Source organism: Siniperca chuatsi, linkage group LG20 (genome assembly GCF_020085105.1).
Source record: "Siniperca chuatsi isolate FFG_IHB_CAS linkage group LG20, ASM2008510v1, whole genome shotgun sequence".
In the NCBI taxonomy this organism is placed as follows: domain Eukaryota; kingdom Metazoa; phylum Chordata; class Actinopteri; order Centrarchiformes; family Sinipercidae; genus Siniperca; species Siniperca chuatsi.
Genome location: NC_058061.1, coordinates 5,058,253 through 5,084,646, shown reverse-complemented (window position 1 = coordinate 5,084,646; position 26,394 = coordinate 5,058,253). Strand labels below are relative to the sequence as shown.

The 26,394-nt window shown below is 40.5% G+C and overlaps 1 protein-coding gene across 7 annotated transcripts in view; it reads right to left on the bottom strand.

The window, feature by feature from the left end:
* Positions 1 to 6,240: 6,240 nt before the first annotated feature.
* The window catches only part of LOC122867597 (thyroid hormone receptor alpha-B), a 141,426-nt gene continuing 121,272 nt past the window's right edge, over positions 6,241 to 26,394 (bottom strand). For all 7 annotated transcript variants that reach the window (XM_044178575.1, XM_044178576.1, XM_044178577.1 and 4 more), the window contains 2 exons: positions 24,584 to 24,842; positions 6,241 to 23,049 (listed from right to left, as the gene is read on the bottom strand). In XM_044178575.1, coding sequence (XP_044034510.1) covers positions 22,799 to 23,049; positions 24,584 to 24,842 — 510 coding nt within the window. In that variant the 3' untranslated portion in view covers positions 6,241 to 22,798. The remainder of the gene's footprint in view (positions 23,050 to 24,583; positions 24,843 to 26,394) is intronic.

The window sequence follows — 26,394 nt, the reverse complement described above, 5'->3', positions numbered from 1 at the left end:
TACGTGCTTCGCTATTGGTTCACCCCATCGAGGCTCCGGCTCGTCATCATGACGAAACCATGTAGGGGTTGCCAGTCTTGCTCCTACGAGCCGCACGATGGCGCTAAAGTTTCTAACAATAAATTTACAATAACGCCACTTGGGACTCCGCATGTGCGGTTTTTACTGTGAAATATCAATTTGTGTTTTGGCAGCAGGCTGTAACAATCTGTATTTTATAAAAGTGATCAATCAAATCAAAAGCATCTCTGAGGTATATCAGTTAAACACAAAGTGAAATAAAGATATTGCCTATATATGTTTCTCATTATTAGGCTCCTGATCTTTGTTTTATGAATTGTATATGGCTCGTGTAAATGTTTAATGCACATTTTATCAGATTTTGACAAAATATGATTGAGTGCAACATCCTATACAATTGTGTCCAAAAACATGTACAACTTAACTCATGTATTGGTTTATGTTTCATGTTCTGTAGGCCTAGACATCTAGCTATGGCCCTTGGGATGCACAGCAAGAGCTACATTATGTCTAGTGTAGCCTAAATCATTTGTTACAGTGCAATTAATTATTATTATTTATTAACCGATGAGTTTTACATATTTTAGACGTAGAAAAAGCTTGTTGCTCAATCCATTTTGCTCAAATGTGACACAAGTGAACCTCACTATAGGGCCATAAGTATGTGGACATGTGTACTTTTGATCTTGTGCTGATTTGCATGGTTTGGGCTAGTTCCAATTAAGTGAAATCTTAATGCTACAGCATACACTGATATTTTAGACAGCAGTGTGCTTCAAACTTTGTGGCAACTTTTTGGGGAATGCCCCCATGCACAAAACGAGGCCCATAAAGAAATGGTTTTCCCAGCTTGACTGGTCTGCACAAAAAAAAACCCCTGACCTCAACCCCATCCAACACCTTTGGAATGGATTGTCCCCCATTTGTTCCTGACCTAACTAATGCTCTCATGTGAGCAAATCTCTGCAACCAGGTCCCGAAACCTTCCCAGAAGCGTGGAGGCTGCTATGGCACCATACTGTATTAATGCCCATGGTTTTGGAATGAGATGTTAAACAATTACAATTATCATATATAATAATACATAATTTTCAGGAATCCACATACTTTTGGCCATGTAGTGTATACCAAATTCTTACTAGGAGTCACAAGAAACAAAGCGGTGAGCCAAAACAGATTTAAAAATTACACAAGATATATGAACTCTGGCTTCTACTATAAGTTTATAGTAATGAATCACTCCATGCAATCTTGAGCACTTAGCTCAGGCTTCCACTATGACTTTATCTCTATTTTTATCTTAGCCAGTATGCAAAGTGTCACTACATACAGTCATGATTCATGGTTTTGTATTCACTAACAGGTTTTTGACTCATGGAGACTTGGAAGTGTTTTACTGAAAGAGAAGTGTGGACCAGTAAATCAAAACTGCATATTGTATCACTTTGTATGTGCTGTCATTATAATATATTGTATAAGGTGTATGGTGTTTATGTTGGGAGTACATGCTGGAATACAGGACATGGGAGACATCCTTCCTCCCCTCGTCCTTGAATAACCTTCCATATGCCTCGAGGACATCCTCAACTCCTTCACCCCCCACCCGCACACACACACAGCCCTCTGTCTGTTTACATATTTCCCTCTATCAGTGTCTAGTTGGCTCTCTCCTCTCAGACCCCCTACCTCTAATCTTCTTATTAAATTTAATCCTCATTACCCATCCCATAAACATACCACTTATTCAACAGACTACTGCTTAATTCCTGATCAAGAGACATAAGTTCTTGCATGATTTTCATGTTGACACAACCTTTGATATTTAATCATTTTAAGAAGGAGTTAACCTTTGAGATTATGTCTGCATGCTACATGTTACACTAGATGAGCACTGAACCTCTGTAATCTTTGGTCATTATTTTTTGCTTCACTTGTTATTTCTCACATCCCCACTCTAGCTTCTTTAAAAGCATACATTTTACATTTTTATGGCTTTCTATGTTGACTTAGGCAGTAATGGATTCTCACGGAGAAACTTCCATCCCAGGAGGTCGCTTTTCTCAGAAGTCCCACATAATCTTTTCCAAGTCAATGCATTTTTTATTTTGCAAGACTTCACCCCCCTTGTACTGTTAAAAATACAATCTGGAATTGATTTAGCTGCTTTTGGGTACTGTCTTTGTAAAGAAAAATACGTTTTTACTATAAGTCATGAAGTAACTCAAGTGTTAATAAACACCCCACATTTATGTAATCCTTTTGCAGCTAAGATTAATATAAAAGTACTGCCAAAAGTTCAGAGCATATACACTACATGGCCAAAACATTATGTGATTGAGAGACCATGAGCATTACTGTGCTGCTATCACAGCCTCCACTCTTCTGGTTTCAGTCTCTCCACCAGATTTTGGAACCTGGCTGCAGGGATTTGCTCCCATTCAGCCACAAGAGCATCAGTGAGGTCCAACACTGATGTTGGATGATCAGGTCTGGCTCAGAGTCACCGATCCAGTTCATCCCAAAGGTGTTGGATGGGGTTGAGGTTGGGGCTTTGTGTAGCCCAGTCAAGTTCTTCCACACCAAACTGGGGGAAAAAAATTAATGGCAAAATAATAAGTTACCTGTGTGTAACTCTCGTTCTATGTATGTGTGTAGCCCAGTCACTCTGTATCACAAAGTAAATGAAGCAATGTAAACACAGTCACTGTAGGGGATATAATTAAAATTAAAAGTGGTGTAGGCTTCCAAGATAATGTTTATATATTTTCAATGCTGTCCTCACCTGACCACAGCAGTTCTCTCACTCTGCCGTCCTCACCTGACCTGATTTGAGAGGAAGCAGGGAAATGTATGGGCAACATGAAGGGGAGGAGGTGGACTCACACTTATATAAGAGACCTCCAACGTATACAGAACACATGCTACATGTACATAGCTGATCTTTTCAAGAGTTTATACATGATTTCTATGGTGAGTGGTGATGACACAAAAGAGGGAGAGACTGTGAGGATTAGATGGACTGAGAAATAGAGATGAGAAGAGAAAAAAAGAGAGCTACTGTTGGAGCTTAACCAAAGAATCTTACATAGATTCTTTGGAAGGAGAGTGTACGGGGGGGGGGGGGTTTATTAGTAGGCCGTCCTGTCTCCCTTGGGTCCCAATACTTGGATTTGCATTCTTCTGCTCAGCTGTCGTGGTAAACACACATGTTCATGTTTGTGTAAAGTTCTTTTATGTTTACAAGGAATAGAGTACAAACAGAGATGAAAATCAAGAGTTATGCTGCTGGCTGAAATGCATGGACTATGTACAGTACATCATGTGCTTTGTGTACCTGCGGTTGTGTGCATGCGTGTAGTTATGAACATGAGGAAAAAGCCAGGAAAAGCAGGTTGGAAGAAAAAGGGTGTCTGCAAACAGTCTTTGAGATTCGACCATATCCTGCAATTGACAGCGCAGCTGGCTGCAATGTTCTCCTGCTGCTGAGTGGAAAATTCCTACTATGACGGAGCATGAAGTGTGTGTATGTGAGAGAGACTGAGAGGTTTGTGTGTGCATGACACAAACATGAGAGAGAGAGAGAGAGAGAGAGAGAGAGAGAGAGAGAGAGAGAGAGAGAGAGAGAGAGAGAGAGAGAGAGAGAGAGAGAGAGAGGAGGAGGGCGATCTGAGGGGGCTGGGCTATCATCCAAACAGCTAGTGAGGGATTGGTTGGCGGAAAAGCTGCCTTTGTGAGATCACAGCCCCCACAACAGCTTCCACCCACATGGTGGACTTCATGTGAAAAGATCCACCCTGCCTACACCAAATTCATAAAAAAAACTTCTTTCTTCTTAAGGAAGTACAACCTTCAAGTGATTCAAATCACTTCACATCACTTGCTACACACCTTTAGACCTAATTACACATTTCTCTAGATGAGTCAGAATGGACCTTTCACTGGTGAACAGCAGCTTTGCCTTATATACTGTACAGTAGTGTAGCATGAATCCCAGTTTTCCTTTATACACATGTAATTCCTTTCAGTAAAAGTGAGAGTACAATTACAAATCACATTGATATGCAGGTCACCTACAACACTGACCTTGTTTGTGGGTGGCACGAAAGGTGGGACAAGAATGGCCTCACACAACTTTTATCCTGAAAGCTAAGAAATGGAGTAGAAAAGTTGTATTTCAAAACAAATCCCTAAAAGCTCACTATCTAGTATTTCAGAACCTTTAGATCTTTAGGTCTTTAAATGTCAATCAAGAATTTCTATTAGTTACTATCTATAGCTGCACTAATCAATATTTTTATATTAACAATGGTTCAAATGACTACATATAATGTGAAAAGGGTTACTAGTAGTGACAAACCCACAGAGAATTATCAGCTGACCCTGTAGTTCCCCTATGGAGCATTTCAGTGTCTTTTATCTCATTGTTTTTGTTTTATGGTCTGCAACTTTACTGATTTGGTTCATGCTCAGGCTGTCATCAACCTCGTTTCCAGATGCAGCAGGTAGCTGTTATCAGCAAAAAAAAAAAAACTGTTTAAAACTGGTTCCACTCCCCCCAAAAAATCACTTCATGTTGCTCTAAAAAGGCGGCATAATTAGTTTTATTTAGCATTTTATTTGTATAAATCATTTTGCATGTTGGTGAGTATTCTATAGTTTTAAATAAAATGGCCCAGTAGAATACTTCCTTTTCATCTACTGTAGTGCATGAACACACCATGTACCATGTATCCTTCCTATTGGTTAGGGACAGGGTCATCTAATATAATGTATTTCAGTATTTGCTTTTTTGTATTAACTTCATTTACAATTGTCATGTACAGTATGTTTGCAATGTATTAGTAGTTTGTATTTTATGTTCTTATACTCCCCCTGCACAAGATTTGAACAAAGCTGTTTTTCTTAAAAGTTGACAGATAAATGTTTTTCACAGGATGGCCACAATATGCTCTTTATCATTTGACCACCAGATGGTGGCACACTGTCAGACTGGACATGTCACCCTCAAGTGACCATTTATAACCTCGCTCTTCACTGCAGACCTTTACTCCACATTATCATTTACGTTTTCTTCTGTCACAGGTCAGACTCCAACCTGGATCCTTGTTTGTACAAGAAACCAATAACTGAAAACTCTTCAACCATAAACCCCATTTTACAAGGTACATTTTTTGCCTCACAAGGTTTTTGTAAAGACATGTTACTCCATATTTTTACTGTATGAGTTTAAGGTGTCACAAGGGAGCTGATGACAGGCTTTCCACAATTTGCTGAGCTGCTAACCCTAATCCAAAATGCCCCAACTTTCAGCAAAAGCATGGATCATAAACCCATGACATGAGGATTTACAAGGTAGATTTAGCAAAGTTTATTTTTGACTGACTGGAGCTCACTGAGGGGCAATAACACATCATCAGCAGAGAGCCACTGAATTAAGCAAATTTCTTTTTTTTTGGGGGGTGCTTCCCATCTGTGACAACAAATCATTCTGGGTTGAAGAATTAGCAGTCATAGCCTTGTGACCAGCTGTCTCTCACGGGGAAACCTCACGGTCCTCTGAGAGACATCTGATTTGATCTGTCAATAAGTCAGACAGGATGTGCTGTGACATGTGCTGATGAACTGAGCAGTGCTGCCAGCGCCTGTCTTTCCACTCTGACACTGATTTGACCAGACAAACCTTATTTACTCCTCATTTAGTCATTATTTCAGTCCACTGAGTTTACATCCTTTTGCTGCATGCAACTGTAAAGAACATTGTTTATATGATGCAAATATTTTTTGCCAAAGGGAGATGCTTGCATACCGCTGGCAAACATAGCTGTCCTCAATCTAAGTAGGATTAAGTGCTCATTTTGGATTATGGTACACAAGGACATTTACATCTATGATTACTGAAAGCTGCGTTAGGACTGCAGAGCATATTTGAGTGAGGTTTTAAAGTTGATGCAGTGATAATGTTCATCTTTTATAGTGGCCAAATGATCAATTCAGAGTCAGATATGTATGGACAATAAACATCTCTATAATGCATTTGTTGGAATCCGAATTAGATATTACGAATATATCCAGCCATAATCTTCAATTTCACCAATCTGGACTGCGGAGACGATAGTCATGATAGAGAAAATTACATTTTTAATTTATTCCTACATAAAGTGACTTGACCAGTCAACACAAACTCTATATACAACTGCATATAACAGAGACAAGAAAAGGTTTTTGTGGGTTTAATTTATTAGTCCATTAATGAAAACCCTCCAGCACATGATGTAACTGGCTGGGGAACTGAGAGCCAATAACAGCCCAGAGAGCCAGTGAGATGTAAATTTAGTCACATATTTATTACATAAATATATAGTAAAATAGACCAGCAACAATTACAATAAAAATATCTTCCTTTAAAACCCTGACCATAAACAAAGATTTGAAAATCACACATTGACATTTACAAGCACACTGATTGTCTGGACCTATCATAAGCAGCCCACCACAAAAACCTGACATCACACCACCCACTGGACTCATGTTGGGAGGAGGAGAAGGAGGTAAAAAGGGGGTGGTGGGTGCTCAGGAACAGCAGGGGATTGAGTAATCGCAAGGAGGACAGGTCCAGGTGAGAAGGGGTTTGGTGTGATGAAGGTGTGGGTGGTGTGAGAGGAGATCACAGTAGATATTCGGAGGTTTCCTGCGCATGTGTGTGTTTGTGTTTATTTGAAAGACAAGACAGTGTGTATTTATTTAGCCCAGAGCGTTGCCTAAAGCTTGACCGTATGCCCTTGCATGTTTGTTTTCCCCTGTGTTTCGTGGAAATGAATCCTAAATATTGTTCCTTTGCTTTGCGTGCCTGTGACAGTGATGTCATCTGGGTCTATTAATATTTTCAGATACTTAATGTCTGGTTCACCAGATACCAGGAGGCTGGGGTTTGTAATATCAGCAATTTACATACCTGTACGTTATCAGTCACAGAAAAGTAAACTGAATAAACTTTGAAACACTTTCTGCTACTCTTTGTATTACCCTGAAAATATATGACTATCTGGCACCTCTAGATAGCGACAGAACGCGAGAGCTGTACTCTTAGTACAGTGAATGGCCATGTGTTTTCCTGCGTACTGTGTCCTCCGTCCACGGTTTTGACTCTAGCCTAGAATGTACCTGCAAACTGTTATACGCTGCAAGCGCAATGTTTTATTTTACTACAGATTCCCATCTGGATTTTTATTCACTTTGGCTTCTTATTCTCTCTAAAAATCTCCCTTTAGCATGTGACAGCCTAGCCCTGATCTAGGACTGTGATACGTATAAACCTGGACATTTTAGTCACTCACCGGCTCACAAAATTCATTACAGGAAGAATGTTGAAAATACAAACTTTCTGGACGGAAAGTAATCATCTTAGTGATTTATAAGGTGGTAAAAAAAAACTGCATTAGGCGAGTATAAAGTAACAACATTTTTTTTACTCCACTACCAAGAAAGACCTCTAGTGGCCAGAAGAAATATTAAAGCAATACTACTGAATAAAACAGTAGTCTCCTTTAAATATGTTCTGCCACTCGAGGTGCTGAGAGAGGAAGAAAATCACCTTTTTTTCCCACCTCATGAGTCGCTAAGAAGATTCCTTTCAACATTCTTCCCGTAGCAAATTTTATGAGCCGCTGAGTGGCTGAAATGTCCGGGTTTCAGGAGATGCCCATCCAGGACCGTGATACGTACAATGATAGTCCTACATCAGGACGAGTGACAACCTTGCTTCAGTCTCTTGCACTTTGTTGTTCCCAGTTGTCTCCAGAGATAATAGAACTTGCCTGGATAATAGTTTGCATGGAGAGCTGTGACAACAGGTTGACATGCTTTCAACATAACAAAATCACCTCCCATCCTGTCTTTGGCACCTTCCAGCTAATCCTGATCCTGACCGGACAGGTCGTGACCCCTGAGTGTCTGCAGAACACATCATAGTTTTCCCAGCAGCCTCTGCAGTCACAGTGAAGCAAGGAACTCTTGAAGGAGTGATACAAAAGTAAGAAAAGTAGTTGTATTAGCTGTTGTAGTGAAGTGTTTTATAGCTCATTTGCATGTTTACTTTATTTTTTGTAGGTTTTGTAAAACAGCTACTGCTGGTTTGAAGTCATGAAGTTATAGTATGTGTTCCTATAGTCACTGAGCAGGCTGAACAGGGTCCTTGAGAAAATCCAAGAAAAAAAGACAATAGAAATTCCAAAAGAAACAACAAATCAAAACTTAACCCCGAGAGAACTCCACCTCTGCAGATTGTGAGGTTGACTTCAGCATGCTTCTGTTGGTTGAATTTGTCGAAATATCCAAACACATGAGGTTTGCAAAAAAGGTGTTGTTTAAATGCTCTGTCCAGACCTTGAAACTGGCATCTTTATGTTAAATCAAGACCAAGTAAACTCCTGCACACTGTCAATGTTTACGGTCCATTCATTGAGATCTACATAAATGTTTCTTGACCTTCATTGTTTACTTTTTCTTGATTCATCATGTGTTCTCTGATGCACTATTTTTCTCTACAGGTGTGTAACAATTCTTTTACATGTTGAGCCTCTCATTATCCAATAAGACAGTGGATTGTAAGATAGTGAATACAGATACATAGACAGTTCATAGACATTTGTACAACATAACCCCATCTAGAAATGAAGTCTGACATGGAAACATCTACCAGCACCAACTGCTGCATACAAGACCCAGAAATTGTTGTGTCCATAAGGTATCCGCTTTTTAGCGAAACATCGATCCTGCTGTTGAAGATACCACTTTGAAGCATAGTGTGTTTTTGCTAAAGGTTTTTTAAGAACATACTATAAGCATGCTAAGCTTTCTGTACATGCAACACAGAGTCCTTTCGGTTGTACAATGAGAGCAAAAAGGTGGTACAGTAAAGAGGATGTTCTCAGTGGACATGAAGCCTTAAATAGGTGGTTGTTGGTGATTTGCTGGTGCTGTATAAAGTGGCTTGGACCTGCTACAGAGTGGAAAACGATTCATAAATTAAACCCTTTCTTTAGGTTTCAAAGTTGGCTGAGCAGAGAGCATTTCCTCTCGTTTTGCATACAACAAAGGGCATGTGTACTGTATGTGCCAAGAGAGCTGACAGTGTGTATGCTTTGAGGGTGTTTGACAGAACAGAGGACAAGGGAGACTTGTTAGACCAAGAGCACGGGGAAGAGGGAGGACGGAAAGCACCCTTTGAGGCCGGTTTATCAAACCTGAGCAGTTCTGAACCAGTTCAAAACCTTATTTTCAACCTGACAAACATTGCATATTTTTCTCACAAGCACAGATCTTCCAAAACTACAATACAATTCACATAATTTATCTAATCTCTGATCTATATCTCTGATTGACAGACTATTAATAGATGAGCTCATTTGTGTACATTCTTAGCTGTCTAGGTATGTGATTTCCCACCCGTTTACAAAAATATCCCCATGACTATAAATCTCCTTGCAGATAGTCAATAATCAACTCGCAAGTTGACGCCACAATACCACCTATAAGTGCTCTTAGTTCTGTCGTGGGATTTGGTGTACTAAGCAACGGTCTCAAAACAGGACAATGACAGTGTCCAGTCAAAGCTATTCATGTCTATTGGCCAGATCGTAGTGCAGAGCAGTGAATGGAGCTCAATGTGCCATTGGATAAGGGATGGGGTGAGGTGGTATAGTGTTAGGTCATGATTAATATTACTCTCTATTTACACAACGCCTCTTACTCAGCCATTAACACACAAAGTCTGAACACGTATCTTAATGTGATGAAAACGGTGTTGATGATGCGCCCAATAAGTAGATATGGCACTTTGGATATATTGTTCAGCTCATGGGCTTAAATATTCTCTACTGATGTTTTGCTGTGCTAATGTGGCCACAAAGGGGGTATTGGCTTAGATTTAGTCATTTAATATCGTGTGTTGCGATAACCTAAAAATCACTCTTGGGAGTCCTCAACTGCTACCACCCAGCACACTAATTCACTCTTTACCAGAGATCCAACTCCACAGCATGCATTTTGCACTAAGCACAAGCCTTCATGATAAATCCTCTAGTGCCCTATGAAACATGCTGTAAAACAATACCACAGAAGAGGAGGGATACAAAAGCAATCAATAAGGCTATCATTTGGAAAGAGAAACAAAACTGCAACGCCTTGAACTGCAGCCGCGGCAGTAATCTGCTCTGTTCTGCAAGCAACAGTCTGGCGTTTGTTTGTGGGGATTGTTGCAGCTTTTCTTTTGAAATATTACCCACTCTTGCAATTCAGTCTTCATCTCCTACAACCCCACCACCCTCACATATAAATGGTTCCCAAGACCCCCCTGCTTTTTACTCTCTGTTAGCCTGCTGAACACAATATTAGTTACATTCTTCAAAGGAAATAATACAAGTCTATGACAGGATTTCTGTCATGTACCGCGGCCTAAAAAGGTGCTTTTGAGGGTTGGGGAGGGAAAGAGAAGCAGGTCGATCGAATATCAGCACCACAGGCGTTCATAGCAAAGTGTTCACACACTGAACGCAATTCTCTCACATGAACATTGATGCTGACATTCACATGCACACACCTATATACATGCACAGCCTTGGTTTTAGTCATACCATCCTTTCAGTAGATCACAAAGTTAAACAGTAAGCACACTGAAATAGATCAGGCCTGTGGACGGAGGAACAAAGACAGTTCCTCTGCCCCCCCCCAAGGGTGGACGGTGCCCGGCTTGGATGGGAGCCACGTACTGCTGTATGTACACCATTAGCTAACTGGGTGAGGGGGAGCTGGATATTGCTGCTGGCACTTTGACTGTAAAGGGAGAAAGTGACGAGACTATTACTGACAGTAAGAGCTGAATTTTCTTTTGTACACTCTGGGACGTGTTTATGAGAAAAGTCAAAATGTGATTTATTTAGGATCCCATGATCAAGCTGGACTTTTTAAATAAAAACAGGCTGGCCCGAGTAAAAAAAAGCCCAAAACATTCTTGTGTGTTTTCACTGTGCTATGGAAGCCCATTTCCACCAAGAAAAAAAAGATGAAAAGTTAGAGATGATAAAGATAAAAACACTCATGATAACTCAAAATTATGAGATTGTAAATCGGATAATTTACTTTTTCATACTAAGTCATGATTTTGAGATATGGCAAAAGTTTGGGATGACACTCATGATAAGTCAAAATTATGTCATTCTAATTCATGATTTAGAAATATGTAAACAATTTTGAATTTATAAGTAGAAACATAATTATTTTGACATAGTAAGTCAAAATTATGAGGTAATAAGTTGAAATTCAAATTTGTTGAGTCAATTGTGACATAAAAAGTCACATTTTTGACTTAAGAGTAGGCCTAGCTCATCAATTTGATTAATCATGAGTACTTTTTATTTTGGTCATTCCTAACATTTATTTTCAACGCTGAGACATTGCCTCCCATGACTTCCCATTACACACATGATTTGATTTGATCTGATTTCCATGAGATTGACAAACCGGTCTACTCTTTCTCCCTCCTTGATTTTCTGTTTTAATCTCTTCACTCTACTCAATCTAAACGCTTCTAGTTATGTTAAGTCCATATCATATTAGACTTGCTACTTTTTATTTTTGAAACAATCTTAGCGTTAGGGGGTAGCCTCTGTTGCTGCCCTGTTAGCTTAGCTCCGAGCCTAGCCTACAAGCTTCAAACACAACGTGACAATGGTGACACCCATTATTTTCAATGGCTTGCGCCGCATGACGACAGCCTTTCACACGCCCATGTCACGGGCACTCCAGATAGCTTCCATCACAGGCTTGATAGCAGGCTTGTTAGGGATAGCACTAGCATAGCCTCGTCGGCAGATGATGATGATTATCCCTGTTTGGCGGCGTTAGTTCCAAGAGCAAGCGACCAGTTGTGTGGCCTGGTCTGGAGTCACCCCTCCTGATTGCGAACCAGTTTTCGACACTAGCCAGCCACGTTGATAGTCCAGTTGGCCTGCGTGCCTCCTCTACCCCCCGCTGACCGGGTTAAACAATGCACACTTGTAATAGGGGACTCCATTGCCCGCAACATTAGAATCGCCAGCCACCTGTATTTTTTTCATGCCTTCGATCCTCTAAGTAAAGCCTTTCTGGCACTTCTTGATACTTTTGGTTTCACTCTGGTTTGGTTAACACCCTTGACTTAATTCTATCACGCGGGATAGAGGTTGCTGCTGTGACTGTCTCTCCTGTCACATCTGTAGTGTGTGGTGTGATCACTTTTGTATTAACACCAGCCTGTCCTTGTAATGTTGGTGCTGATATATTTACCACTCCCCACATTGGTTCTGTCAACTTTAACTGCACTTGGTGAGCAATTGCTTGTAGTCCCGGCTCCTTTCACTGCAGGGACAGGCCCTGTTGAAAATTGTACGAGTGACTTAAACACAGCCCTTTCTAGCTTCCTGGATTCAGTTGCACCTCTTCCAATCAAAACAAGACAATTAAAGAGGTCGACACCCTGGTTTACTGAAGAAACAGGCCTGCAGGAGACTGGCATATGGCAACGCAAATGGCATAAATCAAAACTGGTCTAGTTTTCTACCTCTCGTGGCACGAGTGTGTATTAAATTAAAAGCGTGTTCTGTCCGCTGCTAAAGCAGCATATTTCTCTTGCTCTACCAGTAACAATTAACACAATCCTAGATTTATCTTTGATACTGTAGCCAAACTTACTCAAAAGCAACCGTCTGTTAGCTGCTCCCCTTTACCGCTCGTGATTTTTTTCTGCATAAAAATAGATGAGATTAGTTCATCTCCAGCTACTTCTGCAGAATTGGTAGTAAAATAATCATTTGTTGAATCTGTGAAAATCTGTTCTTTTAAATTTTTCTTGTCTAAGCTGGTGTTAGCTTCTAAACCAACTACCTGCCTCCTCGACCCCCTACCAGCTAAACTAAAGATCTCTGGCCACTTCAGGGACCTACAATGCTGAATATTTTTAATGTCACTTGCGACTGGCATTGTCCCCACTAGACTGCTGTGGTAAAACCTCTACTTAAGAAACCACACTTTGATCCAGGGTCTCTTATAATTATCGACCAGTCTCTAACCTTCCATTCTTTTCAAAAATACTAGAAAGACTTTTGTCTCAGCAACTTTAGACCCACACATTTCAATCTTTCAGGGCCTGTCACGCCATTGAAACTGAAGTTACTAAGGAGTAAAGGAGTAAAACAGTAAATGATCTTCTGCTTACCATGCATTCAGATTACACCTCAGTGCTCTCTGGCCTGGCTCTCAAGTGGTTGAAGTCTTACCTATCTGAAAGAACACTGTGTTTCCTATAGTAATAATACATCAAAATGTTCTAATGTGAAATATAGAGTACCTCAGGGTTCCGTTCTTGGGCCTCTGCTTTTCTCTCTTTATATTTTACCTCTTGGTCAAATTATACACTGTCACGGAATTAATTTCCACTGGTACGCTAATGATACTCAGCTGTATGTGCCTGTGAAGGCAGATGATCGTCCCCAAATTATTAAATTAGAGGCCTGCTTGTCTGCTGTGAAAAACTGGATGTCACGTAATTTTCTGCTCCTAAATTCTCATAAAACTGACATTGGCCAGGCTAGACATAAACACCAGTTTGATCAAGTAACAGTAACTCTGATTTCTTAAAGTTTGACAGGCAAGAATCTTACGTTTGATCCTACCCTCTCTTTTGATCACCATCATCACCTTTTTTCACCTATGCAACATAGCTGAAATTCAGTCTTTTCTGCCCATCACTTATGCTGAGACCCTAATTCACACCTTTGTCTCACCCATACTTTATTATTGTAAAGTTCTGTTGTCAGGTCTGCTGTGTGCTAGTACTAAAAGTCTTTTAGAGTCTTCAAATGGTTCAGAATGCTGCAGCTACAATTTTAACTAAAACTAGAAAATTTGACCATATTACACCAATTTTAGCTTCCCTTCAATGGCTCCCTATCCATGTCAGATCAGACTTTAAGGTACTTCTGATAACTTACAAAATTGTCTTTGCTTGATTGTGTGATTGCGTAGTCTGTCCTCTTTCCAGGTCTCCATGGTGAAGAGGTCGCGTGGCTCAGGTCCTATCGGTTTGGCAGCACCTGGAAGTTGCTCGACATTCACCCTGATCCATATTCTTCACGTATGTTTACAATCTATCTAAGTGCCTTCCATTTTTTTCCCTGTTGAAGGTTTTTTTGGGGGAGTTTTTCCTTATTCAAAACGAGGGATAGAAGGTGTACAGATTGTAAAGCCCCTTGAGGCCAATTTGTGATTTGTGATATTGGGCTATATAAATAAAATTGACTTGACTTTGCTTTTCCTGGCAGAAATGGGCTTCTATACCATGCAGCACCAAACCCAAACAAACATAACTCACAAACACTCCCAACCAAACAAAACCAACAGACAGACACTCTCCCACCTCCACACATGAAGACATGTTTTCATTTAGGGTTAAGAAAGCAATGAGGGCATTATTCTTTGTGGTTGAGGTAGACTCAGGATCCAAATCCTTGAAACCTGGATGTCTACACCTTTTCAATCTGACACTTTTCAGGCCCAAACACAGAACAGAAAAAACATACATTGCTGATTGTAAATTGAGAAGACAAAAAAACGATGAACTAACAATGGTTTTTCATCTAAGGTTCACCATCATTTATTAGAAAATGTTCTTTTACCTGAGAGAATCCTTCAATAGCTTCCTTTACCCATTCACAAAAAGTGGTCTGTGTTTGTGTGTGTACGTGTGTGTGTGTGTGTGTGTGTGTGTGTCTGGAGCAGGTCTAGCTGATGCTCTCACGGGTGGGCACATTTTAAAAGCAATCATGAGATTATTATTTCCCCATAAACGTATAAATAAGATCTAATGAGACAAGAAATACGCAGAAAAGGTTCACTCACTCACTTATTGCACTTAATTAAAAAATAATTGTAAACTTTATAATTAGTCGTTAACTGTCTTTGCCTAAAGGCTACAACTCTGTTTATTTCTGGTTAAACTAATTTAAAAAACATTAAATGGTGGAAAAGGCAATTGGCTTGGGTGCAATTTCGATTTTATATTTTGTCACAATTATTACCACCAAAGATTCTTCCATTTATCATTGGTTGGTTTTGGCCATTCAAAGTGCATTTTAGTTAAGTGCTCAAGTACAACTGATGGTCAGCAGGTTGTAGATGTTCATCTCAGTGGGGTGATGTAGATTTTGTTTTTAAGATTTCAGATTGCAAATCAGCTCAAATCCTTTCCTCACGGCTCAAAAGCAGAGGTAATGGGTTAAGTAAACTTGCTTATGCTACGTACAGCCCACTGATGGACATCAACCACCTAGAATATTCTTTAACATTACATTAACTTGGTTGCAGGATAGAAAAATGAAAGCGTCACACACATATTGCAGAAGGACTGAAGTTAGGGGCTTGTCTAAATCCTGGAATTCGAGGCTCTATGGCCTTAATGATCAACCCACCAAACAATGAAAGCATCGCATCAAGTAGACATAAGTAGCACCCAAACTTCCACACAACACACATATACATAAACACACACCACTTTCTGAGCAGTTTACAAAAAACAGCACATCTCGTAGAATCCTTATTCTCCACAACAACCCCAGTACCCCTCCTACTTGTTCTCTGAGACTCGGACTACCGTGAAAAGTTACCGACCCTGAAGACCAGCCAGTTCTTTGCATGACCAGCCAAGGCCAGCTCACCCTGGAAGTCCTGACCCTTGACCACACAAAGTAGCAAGGGTATTTAGGTCATGCAAAGAACCTCTGGAATTCAAGACAGGCCGAATTTGATTTCATAAGCAAGATGTGCTCATTGTTGTTACATTGAGCTTGTCTTTCAAAGGGAGCTGGAGGGAAATTGCATAGACATCTTGCTACTTGCATGTCTTCACAAACTCTACATTTGGCATGGGGGGGGGGGGGGGAGGACCAAACACAACCATAAAACCAAAAAACATCACAGACAGTCTCCACCCTTGTCCAATCTGTCAACATGTGAGAATAAATCAGGATCATAATATCTATGGAGGGATGGGCTTGGATGTCCCGCAAAGCCAGCCTTGAAACCCTCACTTTGCTTGTTGTGATCTGGCAAACACAATTAGCTTGAGTTAGGGGTGTCATCATAGACCAAAATTACTTTCAGCTTTAACCAGTCAGAGCTGAAAAACAAATATGGTACTCAGATCAAACTGTCATATCATCTAAGACTCTATTTACATTTCACTTCATATGTCTTGGGCAGATCGGATAGCTATTGAATCTCAAAAAAGTCAAGTGTAAATGCATCCAAGAAGCATTCAAAATGGATTGAAATCTGATTGCTCAAACCAGCTTGGGAGGTGGTTTGAGATGCATTCTAACCAGATGTTGAAAAGTTGTAAAGGCATATGTAATCTTTACTCCTCCCAAGTGTAACAACGTCAGTTTGCTATCTACGGAAGTAGCCTCTAGAGCTCCTGTCCCCTGTGATAATGGTAGCTTAAGTTATGCTGAAATGAGCTGATTAGCCATTGTTCCATTTCAAGACACATCCATGTGTTTGTGTCAGTTTATGGACAGTTGTTAGCTAGCTAGCTGCTATTGCTAACTGTTATTGTTGCAACTAAACTGCAAGAGTACCCAAGTTATTCTTCTTCTGCCATTTTTGGCAGTAACCAAACAGCTTTAGGTTCATTACCATCACTAAGACAGATGGCAATCAGTTTTGTGATCTGGTCAATGACAACAAAGCCACATATATGTGGCTTAGTGTAAATGAAAATGTCTTAAATCGCATTTGGATTTTATTTGGATACAAGACGCTTGAAATGAAAGTGTAAATGGGGCCTCTACCAGTCCCTGTTGTAAACTGGTCCAGGTTTATGCTCAGTCCTTTTCTTGACGACCCTTGTATCAAAAACTGAGCTTGCAAGATTTTTAGGCTGGCTTCTGGGAGGCGGTGGGGTGGCGGAAAAATGGGTAATTCATTTTGGACTTTTCTAACTATGATGTGGGTGTGTTGCAGCCAGGTTAGCGGACATTTACACCAAATGATAACTTGCTTATTCCTATCTCCCTCTCCCACCTCCCACTTTACTAATCAAAACAACCTCGCTGCCCTCTTAACCTTTAACCACTGTGGCTGCTGGCAACACTCACATCAACAGTTTGGAAGAACTGAATCCGATTCCATAGATGAACATACACACAACTATAGGCATTCATGTGTAGCATATCATGTTGTGAGAATATGAGGGGTATGAATCTATCTCTTTGCAAACAAGAAGAGGCACAGGGTTTATGATTAATGTCACGGGGCACTTCTGAATATGGATCGGCATGCACATGTGAGAGAGTGCACACATACAAATGTATGAAGCATTACACATTACTTTGCTTTTTTCCCCTCTTACATGACAGTGGGATGGAGCGGTTAAATTTACTTTGTTGCAATAAATCTTGAGTGTTGTATGTTTTTTGTATTTACATCCTTATTTGTGGCCAAAATAAAATGTAAATGAATTTAAAATAACATCAAAACAGAAAACATACAAAAATACATAACATAGTATTGCACCTTGCAGATGGGCAATATATATTCTCAGTTTAGTTGGTTGTTTTTAATGTCTATGTGACAACACTATCCTTTCTGCTGGTGTGTGGAAGTTAGGTTGTGGGTGCCGGGCTCAGGTCCAGCCCCCTCCTGTCAGTTACATTCAATACCATAAAACACTCAACAGTCATTACAAAAGTCATAATCCCTCAGTCTCTGGGCCATTCACATTTTGAGTTTACTGTCTACAGACTGTGCCTTTAAGGTGGAGAAGTGCTCTCATTAGCAGATGATCTCTAACGTCTCAAAACATTTTCTAATGTTTGCGTTGCATCTCCCGTCATCTGAGAACCAAATCAATAAGATAGAGAGCACAAAAGCTTGAGGGAAGAGTCCTTTTGTAACTTCTACTGATGCGTACACACAAGCACATATTATCTTCTTATATACGTTTTTTAAACCTATATATGCATCTCTGAACTTTCACATGTGCCTGCAAAACTCTTCCCAAGTTCCTTTGAGTTTTGTGTTGTGTGAGGTATGACAAGATTGTTTCAGGGTTGTATTTTTTTTGTATTTTCAGTTTCTGTTGCATTATTTTTCCTGTTTAGTTTTTTTCTCCAAAGTTGTAATTTCATAAAAAAGAAACAAAATATAAAAAAGAAATTCCTGTTTTGTTGGTTGTAAATTCCTCCTGATAAAAGGGGACGGACAGCTGGACAGACACACAGACAAACAGATCAGTTGGCTTATCAACACAAACTACAGATGTGAAAATGAAGTGAAATATTACACTGCACGCATGGTCAAAAAGTGACTACAGCTGGGTTTTTTTCCTTTTTTACACAGAGCAGTTTAAGCGTCAAAAAACAAACAGAAAAATAAAAGAACAATGATAAAATGAAAAAAATCTCCAATTATTTTGTTCAGGAGTCTTTTTTTAAAGTCATCTCTTTTCATTTTGTTTTATGGATTTATAATCATTTCATATATCTTTTTTTCTTAATCTAAATCAGACTCAGAAAGTAAAGCAGCATTTTAACCCCTTCTATCACACACACATACCCAGTCAGCTCACAAGAACAAAGGACATCAATAGGTTTTTTTTCTCTTTTTCAGTTCTTTTACAAAGATGTGTTGGAATTCCAAACCTGCATCTCTGGAATGCGGGATCTCTTTCTGATCCTCACCATATGAAAGTTGGGGGTTATCCTTTTGGAGGGAGCTGAGGGGGGACATTTGGGGTTGTCAGCTGGCATGGGAGCGGGGGCTCATATAGGGTTGTTGTGGGAACTGAAGGGTAGAACGTACAAATTCCTACATGGCCACCTCGCCTGCCTGCGAGTGTTTGTTAAAATCGTCTCTACAACCGGCCACATCACCCTCTCTCACCCATGTCAAAGGTGGCAATGAGGGTTGAGGTGTTTCCTGTCCCATGCTTTCTTCTTCTCTCACATCCTCACATTCTCGTGCTCAAGTCTCTTGTTCCCATCGCTGCTGCTTTTCCGTTCACATTCATCCGGTGGCGCCACACTAAAAGGCAGTTATGGCCAGCCTTGTCTGACAAGGGAGAGGCCAGGATCCCGTTTGATGTCAATGATTCTGGGTCAAACTGTGGGCATCCTGCTTAGGATGCTTAGGGAAGAGGAGAGGGGGAGAGAAGATGATGATGGAAGGGAGGCTGTTTGGAGGAGGGTCTGGATTTCAAATGTCATTGGGCTGACTCTCCTATAGGAAGGATGATTGGAAAATGAGTACTACAGGGAGAACGAGTAACCTACCCTACCCTCCTACGCAGGGATCTCTCTCCACCCCTGGTTAGGTTTGTTAAGTGGTGAGGGTCATGTGCTGTTGGTCTAATACTGACAACGGGACAGGTTTGGGACTGAGCCCACTGCGACTGCTAGCCTCTGTTACATAGAGCAGCCAAAACTGCTGTGTTTTACACAGAACAGCTGGGAAACTAATAGGCAATCCAACAAGGGTTATTGGTTGAAGTCAAGGCAAGTCCAGTCAAATTTTATCTCTATAGCCCAATATCACAAATCACAATTTGCCTCAAGGGGCTTTACAATCTGTACAGCATACAACACCCTCTGTCCTTAGATCCTCTATTCGAATGAGGAAAAACTCCCCCACAAATAAATTTGAAATGAATACGGGGCTGAATGGAGGACAGTGCAAAAACTCTCACCAGCTGGGCTGGGTGGGGGCTGTTATAAATGATGAGGGGGTGCGAATCATTATGAGCTAAGTTCCAAAAGGGCATTGTCATGGGCTAGAGTAGGGTAGGGCAGGTCAGGTGCTGGATTTCTGGAAGTGGTGATGATGCTTGTAAAGGGTTTTTTTCTGGGAGTCAGACCAAACTGCCATTGTGCCCAAAGGAGGCGTTCCAGTTCCTCTCTACTCGCTCCTCCCAGCATTGCTTCAGACAACGAAGCAGTGACGCTTGGCGATCTATGACGATTATCCATGATCCCTGCCACACGTTGCTATGCTTAGGTATTTCTGGGGGGTGCAGATTACCCATCCTGTACAAGTGCCCAGTATGAACTACTGCTTGGCATTGAATATAAAATAGATTTTCTTAGTCTCTCTTTTCTTTCATTCTCTTCTTGTAAGAGTGGTAAACCCAGTTAGATTTGCCTTGGCCCCAGAATTAGAATGAACAGAGTGGGTTTTATAATTAACATTTTTGAATAGTCATTTGGCTAGAACACCATGATATTTGCCATGGATATTTGCAGTGAGATATTACTGTTATAGTGGTGAGCATTGGTAAAGTGCATGAGACTAAAAGAGCTTTTAAGTTGCCTCTGAAGAGGCTTCATTTCGCTTTAGAACATTCCACCTTTTTACGTCTAATGCACTGTCCATGCATGAAAAAAAGCTTATTTCCATGAAAATATTCATCAAGATCCAATGGCAGGCATCATAAGTGTACTGTGGAAGATCGCCATGATGCCTTTCTGTGCATGCTAATTCAATGGGCGTGGCCACCACGGGTTTTCTGTTACTCAATGCTGTCAGTCCTCTTGCTACTTGCTTAGATGGGTGTCAGCAGGGCTGGACATCCACACTGTCCTTCGTCGCTTCTGTGAGTCAATTGCCGTTTTGACAGACACAGGTAAATCCAAATTTCAAAAGATGACACTTGGTCCCATATAACAAAAAGAGATAACCCGAATGCAATGGGTACCATTCCCTGGAGTTGGTAAAACCTTCCAGGGGGATGGCTGGCCCTCCTGTCTTCAGTGGGATTTCATTTCAACCAAGTGATAGAACTGAGGGTGTGTGTGTGTATGCTGTGAGTGTTTTGTCTTTCCATGACTACAAGTGTACACCTATGCAAACATTTTGCACATTTGTGTGTTAATCTATACATGAACCAACTTGAATGGTGTATGTCTGTGTGTAGGCTGTGGGCAGCTGCCCTGTGTCCACAGAGGTGAGGTAGTGCCTGACACCACAAGGGCAGTATTGCTGCCCCAGCCTGGGGTTGTGTCCACTTTGAGGTAAATGGTAGCCTTCTTGGCATGTGCCTGCTCTCAGTGACGCCCATGGTTAAAAAAGGCAAATGTGTATGGAAGCCTGGAGGGGCCACACTGAGCTGAGTCCGTGAGGAGAGGACTCTGTACAAACCCTGCAGGTTAGGGCTGTATATCAACACTGCCGCACAGTGCTTACAGTAAAATGAGGCATTCACGTTACTCTGAGGTGATGTGTGTTTTCATGTTTATGTGTTTGTATATGTGTGTGTGAGAGAGAGAGACACAGAGAGAGAGAGAGAGAGAGAGAGAGACAGACAGACAGACAGACAGAGAGAGAGAGAGAGAGAGAGAGAGAGAGAGAGAGAGAGAGAGAGAGAGAGAGAGAGAGAGAGAGAAAGTGTATATGTGTGTGTAAGATGAGCTTTGCTGTCTTGCTGGTGGTTGCTGCTATTCGAAACCTGGTGGTTGCTGCTATTCGAGGCTGCGTGTGGGAGATTTACTTCTGACCCCTGGCTCTGAATATACAGTCCACCTATTAAATCTTGTTCCCTAACTCTATCTCTGCTCCTCCCTCCTCTCCCTTCCAAGTGTCTCCCTTCCTCCACTCCTTTCTTTCTTTCCTTCGATGCAGTAACTCCTTGGAGAGAGAAGGACTTAATTGTCATTCATAAGACAGTAGGCTGCTGGCACAAGCAGCTCAGGCAATGACAAGGCAAGTCTGCTCGTGTGTGTGTGTGTGTGTGTGTGTGTGTGTGTGTGTGTATGTGCGTGCACTGTATGTCACAGGAGCCGGTCCAATGACACAAATGAAGGTAGATATGGAGCCATGGTCTGCACGTTTTTCAAAGGTAGACAACACAATTTCATAAAACTGGAGTAGCCTTATATAAATATAGCACCGGTTTCACTGTGATCTAAGAAGAAGAAGCTCCAAAAACAGCTGTAACGGCTCAGATTGAGTTGAGGAATTGATAATGAACTAGATCTGGTAGCTCTGCTTTACTACAGCCATTACACCAGAGTAATGCTTAAAACATCTGCTGAAATTTCAATGTGCAGTGTTTGCTGATTGTGTGTGCCTGCATGGCTGTGAGCAATTAAATGTCACTGGTGTCCATATTTTCCGAATTACTGCCTTAACACTTATTCAGAAATAATACTGAGAGGTGCTGGCCAGCATGAGAGCTGGAAACATGGGCTTCAAAACTGTGTAAATCTGTGACCGCTAAAAAGAATCAGAGAGGGGGAACTGACCCCTGCAAAGAGTGCTGCTCTGAAGAACTGAGGTGGAACAGGCTGTGGCTGTGGTTGTGGCTGTGTGTGTGTGTGTGTGTGTGTGTGTGTGTGTGTGTGTGTACATATCTTGGCAAATGGCTACAACTCTTACTAGATAAGACATCATGCTCAGACAGAAGGGCCCCCACACGGATTTTAAAACAGGGGTAGGTATAAGGAGGAGAAAGAGGTGGAGGAGAGGGTGTTCCAAAAACAAAATCCTCTGTTTGCTTGACTCTCCTGTTGCTGGTGTGTTGTTTCTGTTATTGTTGGTTCCAGTTTTTAAACCACATACTAAATGCGATGTTGGAGAAATGCAGATTCCTGCCGAGAGGACTCTCCCTCCATCCTTCCCCTATAGAAATGATGGCCCTTCCCATCTCCCAGTTTGCCCCAACTTCCTCTTCTCTTTGCGTGGTGGCAACTGTGTTTCACACCTCCTGGTCCTCGAAGACCTCTAGGAAGAGCGGGGGGAAGAGTTCGTTGGGACACTCCACCTTCATATGAAGGAAGCGGCTGGCGTGGCACGCTCCGATCATCCGCAGGTCTGTCACCTTCATCAGGAGCTTCGGCCAGAAGTGGGGAATGTTGTGCTTGCGGTAGTTGATGTAGTGCTCAAACGCCAGCAGGTAGGTCTCCTGGCACTTCTCAATCTTGTCCATGCAGGTCAGTCCAGAACGATCTGGTAACAGGAAGAGTCGGCGTGGAAGGAAGAAAGGAGGGAGGCAGAGTGGAAAGACAGGAAAAGATAAATGGGAAATTTAGGAAGAAGGGGAGGGAGGGTAAGAGAGAGAAGACATGGAGAATGAATGAAGGACAGAAGGAAAGGTGGAAGAAGTGAGGAAGGAAGGAACCAGAACATTTGAAAATGAGTGCATAAGCTTAAACATCAACTCAATGTAATTCTGACTACATGTCAACATTCTGGCCGCTCTGTGAACACTTTCATGTTATTATAGACAATATCATATCATTGGGAAATACTGTGAGATACTGTGGAAATATCATGACTAGGGTTGGGGCTTGGTAGCTTTTTTTTTTTTTTTTTTTTACCAAATGCAGTATGAAATTCATTTATTAAATAAGAATCCTTTTGAATCTGTTATTAAATCTATTCAGCTTTCGGCATTACTAATTAAAAAATGTAACAAATGCTATAAATAATTTAATATAGAGCTAAAACTGGAGGATTTAACAGGAGATCTGAGATCAGTGTTTGACAGCTGAGAGGGCAGAAACACTAAATTTCTGAGCGGTAACCTAATTAATGTTCACAAACCCACCTAAAAATGAGATGTGAGAAGAAATAAAGGCCTGGTCACACCAGATAGTGGCACAGTGAAATTAATTTGCACGTCTTCACGAAACATGTGGTTCTAGAAGTTTGGTGACGTAGTCACTACTCACACAATTTTCACTATAATGGCCTTTTTACTCAACACAGTCAAGATGATTTGCTATTGGTTAATGGCGTGAACTTGCGTTCATCAAAGTTCATCAAAGTTAAAATTGACACAAAAAATTCCCTTGTATTTACTCCCTTTTGTGAGCGAATCCTGTGGTTGCTGCCATTTCAGTGAAATGATTTGAAAAAATTATGAAAATAAAAAACCCAAACTCAAAGAATTGTATTGAATTATTGAAATGATACAAAAAGTACATGTTTCATAATTAATCTAATTAGTTATTTCATACTTAATTTTCACAAATTTGATTTAATATTTTTTTCTTACTTTTTCATAACCTGCGGATACCCTGAGAATTATTACATTGCTTATTTTGCAAGAGGCCAGCATTATACACATCCTCTCTTTATTTGCAACCTATCATTTCAAGACCTTGAACATATTATGTGACGTGTGTCCTAAAATTAACAAACTAAGAGTGAAGGCTTTTTAATCACATTTAGGATGAGCTTTAGAATTCCTCCTTTCAACGCTGAATATGTATGGGGACTTTAATCTTCAGGATTTAATTAAATTTTGATTTACAATAGGCTACAATATATAGTGTGTAAAGCAGCGGGTAATGACTAGACATATGGACTGTCATGGAATTGTGTCTCTGAGGGTACAGAAGACGGAAAAATTTACATTACATTAAGCTCAAACTTCTAGACCACCAATGTTATAAGAAGCCAATTGCACAGAGTAAAGGCACAGTCACGCAGCTTTCGAAAAGAAGCTGAAGTCCTAAGTTCTTAAGTCAACAACAACCTGAGCTCATGAGAAGCACGGCCTGCAACAGCGCCACCTCTGTGTCGTCCAAGTTGAACTGTGCCAGGTTCTTGCCCAGATCGAATATGGCGTCCGACACCACGCCAAGCCCGCCGTTCTTCAGTTGCTCACGCTTCACAGCCATCTCCCCGCTCAGCGTTAGCGTCTCACTCTCTGGGTCGTAGCGCATGGCAGCTCGCAGCGACATGATCTCCATGCAGCAGCCCTTCAACAGGATGATCTGGTCTTCACAAGGTAGCTGGTGAAAAAATGTTTAATGCAAGGTTATTCTTATCTCTAAACAATTAGCATATTGTACATCATTTAACATATTGAGGCTGTAAAAACCGTAGAACGATCCATACAAGGAGAAAGGAGGAAATTATTGCAGATAATTTCAGCAAAATGAACATTTTTCCTACAGTAACAGATAATGTAGTTACCGTTTTTTTCTTTCATTTTAGAGTTCGGGTTACAGTTGTATTTGTTCGGATTTGAAGAATTTAGATTCTTATTCTGTCTGTCAATTCTGTTTCTTATTGCATCTTGTATTCGATTCTTGTCATATCATTTATAATAGTAACTTAAATAATAACTTCATTTGTACAGCTCGTTTTAAAAACTGTGTCTAGAAAATATTTTTAAAAATAGAAAACAAAAATCCAACTGTAAAGGGCAAAAGATTTTTTCTTTTAAAGATATTGACAACAAAACAATAAAATAAAAAAAAACGTGTATAATGGCATACTTGGGGATAAATAGATACCAAAATATGTTGAAAGCAAAAAACACTTATTTTCAGCAGATTTTGGCATCCTTAAACAGTAATTTGTAAAAAATAATAATGAAGTAGATGTTGGTTCGGTTTTGGACTCAGAAGAAGAGTTAGAAAGGAACGAAAGAGGCAAGGAAGGCGCAAATGTGGTAGAGGAGGAATCCACTGATGAACGCAGATTATGACTAATACACCCTGATTTAAATAGTTATTATTATCTCTGTGTTGAAACCCATTTGATTAAATCTACAGACTCTGGTGTGCTGAATTAAATCTCACCTTAATGTAAGCTTGCTTCTTATTTCACTTTACCACTGAGTAGATTAATTAGCATTCATTGGCTTGATTTGTCTTGTAAATTTGTACCTGGAGGGCATGCTTAATTTTTAGTGGCTCGATGAGGCTGGCTTTATTTCTGTGCATTCTTATCAGTAATTCACTGCAGTGAACAGCTCTCATGTAGGCTAAACAGGTTATCTTCTTCCGCCTCTTTCATCAGATTAAAAAGGCTTCTTTCACAATATAATCTATTATATTGTGAATAAAAGATAACATATTAAATATAACTGATTATCTGTTTCAGTGTCTGGAATACTAAAACTCTGTAGAAACTTTAGTTTCTTCATCTCTAAAATTAATACAATATCCAGCAACACTATGAGGAATTGAATCTAGTTTATACTCATTTGAACATTTGTATAATAATAGAACAATCAATAATGGATGATTTTTGCTTTAAAATATGATGATTAAAAAAGTGCCAACCTCTACTTTCTACTATCTGTGATTTATGTTCTCAAAAACAGTAATGGATTACAGTTACAACTTTTCCTCTCCTGTAATTTATTATACCCCAGACTCCCACTTATGCAGCTATTCTAACACACACACACACGCATGCACGCACACACTGCAGCTGTCCCACTAGACAATAACTCAGCTACCCTGATAATTATCCAATCACACAAGGTCTTATTACAAGCAGCAGAGACAAGAAACATGATTACATGTTGCTAATTGAGGCGCGGCAAACAGG